The sequence below is a fragment of the Chrysemys picta genome, chromosome 17 (assembly GCF_011386835.1).
Source record: "Chrysemys picta bellii isolate R12L10 chromosome 17, ASM1138683v2, whole genome shotgun sequence".
NCBI lineage: Eukaryota > Metazoa > Chordata > Testudines > Emydidae > Chrysemys > Chrysemys picta.
The window spans coordinates 25,916,055-25,926,326 of record NC_088807.1 but is presented as its reverse complement, the minus strand read 5'-3'; the positions used below and the strand labels follow the sequence as shown (position 1 = coordinate 25,926,326).

General features: G+C 62.2%; 1 protein-coding gene and 1 long non-coding RNA gene across 2 annotated transcripts; both read right to left on the bottom strand.

Annotated features, from left to right (window-relative positions):
- Nucleotides 1-1,157: 1,157 nt before the first annotated feature.
- LOC135976238 (uncharacterized) lies at nucleotides 1,158-4,838 on the bottom strand. Its single transcript, XM_065571003.1, has 3 exons — nucleotides 4,805-4,838; nucleotides 3,820-4,692; nucleotides 1,158-2,401 (listed from the first exon to the last, which is right to left on the bottom strand). The coding sequence occupies exons 1-3, from the start codon at nucleotides 4,836-4,838 to the stop codon at nucleotides 2,361-2,363; spliced, it is 948 nt and encodes a 315-aa protein (XP_065427075.1). The 3' UTR covers nucleotides 1,158-2,360.
- A 3,965-nt stretch (nucleotides 4,839-8,803) lies between these two features.
- Nucleotides 8,804-9,767, bottom strand: LOC135976311 (uncharacterized). Its single transcript, XR_010593471.1, has 2 exons — nucleotides 9,664-9,767; nucleotides 8,804-9,442 (listed from the first exon to the last, which is right to left on the bottom strand). It is a non-coding gene; the product is annotated as an uncharacterized LOC135976311 (long non-coding RNA).
- Between the last annotated feature and the right edge of the window lie 505 nt (nucleotides 9,768-10,272).

The window sequence follows — 10,272 nt, the reverse complement described above, 5'->3', positions numbered from 1 at the left end:
GTGTATTACGGTACCTCCTAGGCACCTGAGCCATGGCCCAGGACCCCACCGCGCCAGGCGCTGTACAGTGTCTATTAGGTGTATTACGGTACCTCCTAGGCACCCCAGCCATGGCCCAGGACCCACCGCGCCGGGCGCTGTACAAACATGTAACAGAAAGACAATCCCTGCGCCCGCAGAGCTTCCCGTCTGAGACGAGACCTGGGGCGGGTCCAGACTGGGTACCGCAAGGGAACAACGAGTCCCTATTGCAGCCAGCTCCACGCCACGGTAGCCTTCCCCTCGCCTAGGTTTTTTCCCGAGGCATCACGGCAAAGGAGGCGGAGAACGGGGGGCTGTGCGCCCGAGCCCGAAGATGCTCAGTGGGGAGAGACACCAGCGGACGATGGAGGCTGGAGGCGGGGGCAGGAGTGGAGATCCGGATAGCGACGGGGCTAGATCGGCTGCCGGAGACCTTATACAGTCCTAGATTCCTCGCCACGAAGAGTCGCTGCTTCGCAGGGCAGAGCCCCCAAGCTCAGCACCGCCAGCGTTCTTGTTCCTACCGGGATACGTGCACATTTAGCCATACTAAGCCCCACATGGTTTGCTTATGCCCGGGTTCCCAGGCAGTCCAGGTGGCTCGGTACCTCTGCCCCCCTGCATTATTTACCCACCATTTTTAAGCCATCTGCAAACTTTATCAGGGATGATTTTATATTTTCTTCCAGGGCATTGATCAAAATGCCTGTCAGAGAACTGATTCCAGGGGACCCCACTGGAAACAGACCCACTCGGGGATCATTCCCCGCTTACAGTTACATTCCGAGATCTATCAGTTAGCCAGTTTTTAAGGCATTTAATGTGGGTTGTGTTAATGTTACATTGTGTGAATTTTTAATCAGTGTCACGCGGGACCAGGTCAAACGCCTCAGCGAAGTCTGCCTGTTACATCAACGCTGCCATCTTTAGCAACCAAACGTGTAATCTCGTCAAAAAAAGATACTAAGTTAGTTTGACCGCATCTATTTTCCGTAAACCCCTGTTGATTGGCATTAATTATGTCACTCTCTTTTAATTCTTCATTAATTGAGTCCTGTATCAGCCGCTCCATTATCTTGCCCAGGATGGATGTCAGGCTGACAGGTCTATAATTACCCAGATCATCTCGTTCACCCTTTTTCAAAAATTGGCACCTTGGTTTATTGCAGATTTATTACACATTGACCTTCCCCCAGTGCTCCAAGTAACAGTACTGCCAGCTCCTCGGCCAGCTCTCTTCAAACTCTTGGATTGAAGGTCTCTGGGCCTGACGATGTAAAAATGTCTGACTTTAGTAGCGTCCTCCAGAGGCACTAGTGGAATGGAAAAAGTGTTGTCATCACTCGTCCGAGTGGGTTTTTTTACGCAGAACAGAAATATTTATTGACCGTGTCTGCCTGTTCTGTGCTAGTATTGGTAAGTCTACCATGTGCATCAAGGAATGGACTAATACCATTCTTGGGATCCTTTGTGTTCCTCATGTGGTTAAAAAAACCTCCTTCTCATTGTCCAAACACCTTATGTTTGATGTGCCAGAGAAGGGGGGGTCAGTGGGGGGCTGCAAGGGTTGGAAATGGCACTAGATCCGTTCATGGCAGATAGGTCCATCAGTGGCTATTGGCCAGGGCCGCTACCCCATGCTCTGGGGGTCCCTAAACCTCTGCCTGTCAGGAGCTGGGACTGGGCGATGGGATGGGTCACTCTTCGTTCCCTCCGAAGCACCTGGTGTTGGCTGCTGTCGGCAGACAGGACCCCGGGCTAGCGATTGGACTGACCCAGCGTGGCTGTGCTTCTCTTCTTAGGGGCAACGTGGACAGAGAAACGGGCTCAGAGGAGGATCTCGGCGGGGGGGCCCCCATTCTGGACAAGATCGCACGGACAATGCGGTGGGGTGAGGAGAGCGGTCGGCTGGCTGAATGGAGAGGAAAAGCTAGAACTTGAGGACGTCGGGCGGCAACCACAAGATTTGCACGGAGTCCGCACGTGGGAGGGAGGCCCGCGTCGATGGCAACAGGCAAGCTGGGTTGGGTGGCGGGGGAGGCGAGGAGCTGCCTAGACAGCCAGGAGAGGGCCGGATTTTAGCTTGGCGAGGTCGATCCGGGAGTGGAGGCGGGAGTTGGACCCGGGTTTGTGGGGGGGAGAAGGTGCAAATGGAGAAGAGAATGACCGAGCCCTGGGGAGCCAGAAAAGGGTGGAGTCAGGGAAGCCGAGATCCCCAGAAAAGGAGCCAGGAGGGTGGAAACTCCTCCCTTCGAGTGATCTTTCAGTCATTGTGTCGTCCTTCAGTGCACCCTCTGTTCCCCGAGCAGAATCTTTCCTTCTCTCTCACCCTTGCTAGCTCAGACCCGTGCAGAGCTCGGTAAGCTGCAGAATTGTTCCCCTGTCAATAAGGAAATAAAACAATCTAGGAAAGGCCAGGCAAAGAGCTTAGTTACATTTTAAAAAAGAAATGAGGACATGCCAGATAGTTTAAGGTTTCCGCAGTAAACTTTGATTGTGAGATCGGGGTCTGGTCATTCCGGGCGCTGCCCACACCCCGCCCGCGATCAGGGGCCCCCCCGTCGGGCCGGGCGCTGCCCACACCCCGCCCGCGATCAGGGCCCCCCCCGTCGGGCCGGGCGCTGCCCACACCCCGCCCGCGATCAGGGCCCCCCCGTCGGGCCGGGCGCTGCCCACACCCCGCCCGCGAACAGGGCCCCCCCGTCGGGCCGGGTGCTGCCCACACCCCAACCGATCAAGGACTGGCTTGGTTCGGATGTATAAACCCCTTCCCAGGGAGAGAATCCCAGGTACTAACGAGGTTATTAATCTCCCTGCGAAAGGCAGGAGCCCAGCTGAAACGCAGCCCCAACATTTCCCGGCGCGGGTAATGAGCCTTTGGAACAAACCGCCCAGGGACGTGGTGGATTCCCCAACTCCCGTGGGGTCAGATCCGGGCCGGATCCTTTCCGGAAGGGGCTTTAGCCAAGTCCGTGGGCTTGGTGCGGAGGACCCTCGGTGAAATTCACTAGCCTGGGCTATTCGGGAAGTCGGTCTAGATGGACTAAGGGGCTTTTCTAGCCAGTCTCGTGGTTCGTGACAAGTTCACTGCACCCCCAGGGGCTCTGTGCCCCCCTCCATCCCCCCACCCCCTCTAATTCACAGACTCCCTCTAATCCTCTAAGCTGAGTGCCCCCCCATCTCCCCAGAGCAGGGTCCCCCGTTCTCCCCCCCCATTTCCACCACCCTTCTCTGAGGGGTCAGTCGTTCCAGGGGTCCCCAGGTTATGCTTCCTTGGGGAGCTGGCCTAGAGACGGGGTCACTTTCTGCCTCATGCCCCGGGGGCTCTTTCATCTCCACTCAATGGCCAAGGTGCTAAAATTGGGGCTGTGCTGACCGGATGCCAGGTGGGGGCTCCCCGTGTATCCCCCCATTTTCTAATGTCCTCCCCCTCCCCAAATCCACAGACTCCTGCCCGCCGGTGCCCGGAGCGTCCCCAGGAAATTTGGAAAGGATTGGCCGTGGCATCCGGAAGTTGTCGCCTGATGTGTGGGTGGAGATGCACCGGGACAACCAGGGGCGAGATTAGAATCATCCGGGAGCTGAGCTCCGTCTCGGGGAAAGAGGGTGAGTGCACGGAGACTCTCCGCTACTGGGTAGCAGTATAGGAAGCATGACACGCAGAGGAGTTTTCAGAGCCTCTCCTCTCCAGCAGGGGGCATTAGGGTCCCCCCAGCCTGGTCCATTACAATCTTATTACAACAAGCCTTATGTTATGAACCTGCTGCGCTTAATGTAGGTCCTACTGTATTTACTAACCTAATGACACTGATCTCTGCTTGATGCTCAAGGATCTATAGTGCTGAGAGAGCTGTCCCAGGGCTGGAATTGCAGGGGCTGCGGGTGGGGAGTGAGGGGCACCGCGGGGCTGTTGGAGGGTGGGGAGGGCAGGGGCTGCGGGTGGGGAGTGAGGGGCACCGCGGGGCTGGGTTGGAGGGTGGGGAGGGCAGGGGCTGCGGGTCGGGAGTGAGGGGCACCACGGGGATGGGTTGCAGGGTGGGGAGGGCAGGGGCTGCGGGTCAGGAGTGAGGGGCACCGCGGGGCTGTTGGAGGGTGGGGAGGGCAGGGGCTGCGCGTGGGGAGTGAGGGGCACCGCGGGGCTGTTGGAGGGTGGGGAGGGCAGGGGCTGCGGGTCGGGAGTGAGGGGCACCACGGGACTGTTGGAAGGTGGGGAGGGCAGGGGCTGCGGGTCGGGAGTGAGGGGCACCGCTGGGCTGGGTTGGAGGGTGGGGAGGGCAGGGGCTGCGGGTCGGGAGTGAGGGGCACCACGGGGCTGTTGGAGGGTGGGGAGGGCAGGGGCTGCGGGTGGGGAGTCAGGGGCACCGCTGGGCTGGGTTGGAGGGTGGGGAGGGCAGGGGCTGCGGGTCAGGAGTGAGGGGCACCATGGGGCTGTTGGAGGGTGGGGAGGGCAGGGGCTGCGGGTCAGGAGTGAGGGGCACCGCTGGGCTGGGTTGGAGGGTGGGGAGGGCAGGGGCTGCGGGTGGGGAGTGAGGGGCACCGCGGGGCTGTTGGAGGGTGGGGAGGGCAGGGGCTGCGGGTGGGGAGTCAGGGGCACTGCGGGGCTGGGTTGGAGGGTGGGGAGGGCAGGGGCTGCGGGTGGGGAGTGAGGGGCACCGTGGGGCTGGGTTTGGACTCATCTCTCTCTCTTGCTCAGCTCCTTCCCCTTTATCTGGCGCTGGGAGATAAGCGGGTGTTTTTCAGAGAATCGGTCGCTGGCTTCCCCTGAAGTCTGGGTTAGACTCACCCCCCCGGCCTGTGCGCAGGGCCAGGGGGTTCATCCTGACACAGAATCTGCATCAGTTTCTATCAGCCAGTGTCGCAGGGACGCCCCCAGCTACAGCCGCAGTGGGGTCTAGTGGTTAGAGCAGGGGGGCTGGGGGCCAGGACTCCTGGGTTCTGTCCCCGGCTCTGGGAGGGGAGTGGGGGCTGGTGGTTAGAGCAGGGGGCCAGGACTCCTGGGTTCTCTCCCCGGCTCTGGGAGGGGAGTGGGATCTGGTGGGTTAGAGCGGGGAGGAGGGTTGGGAGCCAGGACTCCTGGGTTCTCTCCCCGGCTCTGGGAGGGGAGTGGGGTCTAGCGGTTAGAGGGGGGGGGGCGGGCTGGGAGCCAGGACTCCTGGGTTCTTTCCCCGGCTCTGGAACACTAGCAGAGGGAGGGGAGTGAACAGGCCAGGAAGACTGTGGCCCTCGCACCCCAGACGCAGTGGGGGACCTGGGGACGTCTCCCCCACCCAGGACTGTTATTCCCCACCTTGCCCCCTGCGCTGCCCGCCCAGCACTATGGCGTGGGTTGTTCCAGGCCCCGTCACCAAGAATCCGCCAACCGCCAGCTCCTGACCCTGGCATCAGATAAGGGCTTATCGGGGACTTCCAGGCCTGCTGCCATCACCTCCCCAGGCCCCAAACTGGCCGGGCGGTTAGTGGGGCAGGGAATGGGGCTGGGGCCTGTCTCCTCTGGGGGGCACCGGGTCTCATCCGGCCCCAGGGCAGGGCCTGGCTGGCTCGGGGAGGGCGGGGAATGGGGCAGGGGCCTGTCCCCTCTGGGGGGCACCGGGTCTCATCCGGCCCCAGGGCAGGGACTGGCTGGCTCAGGGGGTGGGGAGTGGGGCTGGGGCCTGTCCCCTCTGGGGGGGCACCGGGTCTCATCCGGCCTCAGGGCAGGGACTGGCTGGCTCGGGGAGGGCGGGGAATGGGGCACAGGGCCTGTCCCCTCTGGGGGGCGCCATCTGCGATCTGCCCCACGTGTGAAATCTCTAGGAATGCTGAGTGATGATAGACCAGTTGCCGTCCCCCCCATGTATCCATCGCTGCCTCCCCTCCCCCTGGACGAGCGTGGGGGTACAGCACCAAGACCCCAAAACTCCCAACCCTCCCTCCAATGTTTACTTGCCTCCTCCCACTGAGCCAGGCAGAGAATAGGGCGTCCTGCCTCCCAGCGCCCCCCCCACCCCGCCCCCTAAGGCCCAGTCTCCTCCCAGAGAACCCAGGAGTCCTGGCTTCCAGCCCCTCCCCTCTACCCAATAGACCCCCACTTCCCTCCGAGACAACCCAGGAGTTCTGGCTCCCCCCTCCCGCCCCCCGAACCACTAGACCCATCTCCTTCTACACTAGAGAGAGTTTAGGGGGCTGGTTGTCTCTCTCTCTGCTGCACATTGGGGGGTAATTGAGTTCTCCAGGGTGGGGGGCAGGAGACCCCCAGCTGCTCTCTCCCCCCCCTCTGTGCCCCACGAGAGCCCGTCCCGTCTCAGAAGGCGGGACCTCACCAGCCTGGGCTGCTGTGTCATTTTTAGCGTCTCTGCCCCCCCCCCTCCTGTTCTCTGTCTCTCGGAGCCACCCAGCAAGTTGGGGCGGACCCACGGCCGGCTAGATCTGGGGAGCTCGCTGTGCTTCAAACCCCCCCTCGAAATTTGCCAAGGGTCCACCTGGCACCGCATGTGGGGGCCCCCCCAAATTTCTTGCCCAGCTCTAGGTGAGTGTCAAGCCGAGGCCGGCGGGGGACGGGTGGCGTCCGGTTTGGGGGAGTTGTGGAGAGAGGCCAACGGGCAGAGCGAATCGGGACGGGATGGAAGGGTGCAGAGGAACTGCAAACGGAGGGCTGGCGCGGGCGCCAGGGGGCAGTGGGAACGGAGGAGGGCTGGCGGGGGGGGCCAAGGGGCACTGGGAACAGAGGGGGGCTGGCGCGGGCGCCAGGGGGCACTGGGAACGGAGGGGGGCTGGCGGGGGGGGCAGAGGGCATTAGGAACAGAGGGCTGGCGGGGGTGCTGGGGACATTGGGAATGGGGGGCTGGTGTGGGGTGCCAGGGGGTACTGGGAATGGAGGAGGGCTGGTGCGGGGCGCCAGGGGGCACTGGGAACAGAGGGGGGCTGGCATGGGCGCCAGGGGGCACTGGGAATGGAGGGGAGCTGGTGGGGGGGTGCCAGGGGGCACTGGGAACGGAGGAGGGCTGGCAGGGGTGCCAGGGGGCACTGGGAATGGAGGGGGGCTGGCGGGGTTTCCAGGGGGCACTGGGAATGGAGGGCTGGCGGGGAGGGCCAGGGGGCACTGGGAACGGAGGAGGGCTGGTGCGGGGGGCCAGGGGGCACTGGGAACGGAGGAGGGCTGGCGGGGGTGCCAGGGGCACTGGGAACAGGGGGCACAGGGGGTGCCAGGGGGCACAGGAGGGTGGTGGTGGGGCAGATGGCGGGGGTGGAGGTGCCAGGGGGCACAGGAGGGTGAGGGGGGCGGATGGCGGGGTGGGGGTGCCAGGGGGCACGGGGGGGAGATGGGTGGATAGGGCGTGGGGGATGGCGGGGTGTGGTGGGGGGACGGATGGCGGGGTGGGGGGGCGGGGCAGACGGACGGATCGCACGAGGAAAAGGGGTGAGAAGACTGGCAGGTCCCAGCGGGTCCGTTGCAGGTTAATGTCGGGGTTCCCACCCCCCGTTTGAGTTCCCCCCGGCTGGTCGTGCGGGGATCGGGGGGAACCCTTGTCTGGAAACGTCCAGTCCGGGGGGGGGGGAGACCACCCCCATCTCGAGACATTTCTCTTCCCCCCCCCCCCCCCGACCCCACTCCTCTGCGCAATACCCCAGAGGATCAGCAATTTACCTTCCGTTCTCTCCTCTCAGCCTCCCGGACGCCTGGGTTCTTTCGAAGCCTTCGCGAGGTAAATCGTGGGGGGGGGCGAGGGGATGTCATCCCCGTTCTGGGGTGGGTGGGGGGTTACAATACACATTGTTCTACCCACTGAGCCGCATCGGGGCAAATCTGTGACTGCCGTGTGAGCTGCCCGTCAAGGCAAGGGAGATAAAAATTATCTCCCGGCTATTTCTTATCTGAGGCCCTAATCCCGATAAGGGCTGTATAATCGTTGGGCCCCACACGTCCGATTTCCTCCCCCTCCGGCCTGGTACACACCCACACAACGCAGAGATCGGGGGCAGGGGCCATCCTGGAGCTGGATGTGAAAATGGCCCAAGGAGATGGAAGTGGGGGTGATGGGGGGGTGCGCAGGGGGAGTTTGGAGTGTGTCTGTCATGGGGGGTGGGTTTTGGGTTGTGGTGGTGTGTCTGTCTTTGCGGCGGTGTCGAGGGGTTGTGTGTGTGTCTTTGGGTGGAGTTTTTGTCGCATTCAGGGTGCGTGCCTTTGGTTGCACATTCGGGTTGTGGTGCTGTGCGTCTGTCTTTGCGGTGGTGTTGAGGGTGTTTCCCCATGGGTTGTGTGTGTGTGTGGCTGTGTTTTTGTAGTGTTCAGGGGGTTTGGGTTGTGATGGTGGTTGGGTTGTTTGTCTTTGTAGTGGTGGGGAGAGGATGTCCCCTTGGGTTGTGTGTCTTTGTGTGTCTGTCTCCGGGATGTGGTGGGGTGTGTGTTTGGGTTGTGTGTCTTTGCAGTGGTGTTGAGGGGTGTCTCTTTCTGGGTTGTGTCTCTTTGTGTGGGACTGGGCTGTGTTTTTGTAGTACTGAAGGTGCATCTGTGTGTTTTTGTGTGTGTTGTTTATGCTGTGTGTGGTTTGGGCTGTGGTGGGGGGGCCGGGGGAGGGTGCGCTGTTTGGGACTGCCTGTGCGGTGTGTTTCATGTGGCGGGCGATAGTTTCGGTGGCTGTGACTTGATGTGTTGTTTGTGTTGATTTGGCATGTCTGTGTGGGCTGTTGTGGTTGTTTGGTGGGTGTGTATGTCTTAGCTGTTTGTGTGGCAGGGGTTTGTGTTGGCTTGTTAGCTTGTGTGTGCCGTATCCGTGGGTTAGCAGCGTGTTGTGGCTGGGTGGGGGGGCTTTTTTGGGATGTATTTCTCTGCGTGTGTTGTCCGACATGTGAGTCTGTTGTTCTGGGGGTGCTGAGTGTTGGCTTTGTGGGGTGTTTGTGTGTTTTTCTAGGGTGTGGTATTTTGGAGAGTGCTTGTGTGTCGCGGAGGGAGTTGTGATTTAGTCTGGATTTCTTTGCCTGTCTTTGTAGAGTGTGTGTGTGTGTGTGTGTGTCCGTGTCCGTCCCTGATGCCCCTGCTGGCGAGGCTGAGCTCTGCTGGGTGTGTGTCCTCGTGGTCTGGGATTGTGCGTTGTTTCGGGGCAGTGGTTTGTGTGTGTGTTGATCATGGTGGGGTGGCACCGTGGGGATGGTTAAGTAGCGGCGAAGGGGGTGCATTTGTGCGGTGAGGGGGGGCTGGGAGTGTGTGTTCGGTGGTGGTGGCAGGGCTGGGTTGAATTGTGATTTACGAATGGACAGGAGATTAAAAGAGCAACAAAATTCACAACGTGAGAAGAACAGGGCACAGAGTGGGGTGGGGAAATACACCCCCTGACCGACCTTTATGTAGAGCCCGGGAGAGAACCCAGGCGACCTGGCTCCCAGCCCCCTGCTCTAACCCCAGTCAACCCCCTCCCCTCCCAGAGCCGGAGAGAACCCAGGCGACCTGGCTCCCAGCCCCCCTGCTCTAACCCCAGTCGACCCCCTCCCCTCCCAGAGCCGGAGAGAACCCAGGCGACCTGGCTCCCAGCCCCCCTGCTCTAACCCCAGTCGACCCCCCTCCCCTCCCAGAGCCGGAGAGAACCCAGGCGACCTGGCTCCCAGCCCCCCTGCTCTAACCCCAGTCGACCCCCCTCCCCTCCCAGAGCCGGAGAGAACCCAGGCGACCTGGCTCCCAGCCCCCCGTTCTAACCCCAGTCGACCCCCTCCCCTCCCAGAGCCGGAGAGAACCCAGGCGACCTGGCTCCCAGCCCCCCGTTCTAACCCCAGTCGACCCCCTCCCCTCCCAGAGCTGGAGAGAACCCAGGCTCCCTGCCCCCCTCCATTGTGGGGTGGTTAGTTCGCTGCCCCCGCCCCGTGTTATCTGCCCCATCTCTGCTGCGTTGGCAGGGATGAGGCAAGGGCAGCTTTTGAAATCAGTTTTGAGATGGTGCCGACTTCCTCTGCACTGCGCCACCCTCTTCCCCCCGCCCCTGCAGCCAGGACTCCTGGGTTCAGTCCCTGGGGAGGGGAGGGGAGGGAAGGGGAGTGGGGGGGCAGGACTCCTGGGTTCAGTCCCTGCGGAGGGGAGTGGGTGGGGGCAGGACTCCTGGGTTCAGTCCCTGCGGAGGGGAGGGGAGTGGGGGGGCAGGACTCCTGGGTTCAGTCCCTGGGGAGGGGAGTGGGGGGGCAGGACTCCTGGGTTCACAGCGGGGCCAGGCCCTGGCGGCCGCTGGGGGGCTGCGTGCGAGATCGGGGGGCGGATAGGGCCGGGAGGAAAGGGGCCTCCCCGGCCGG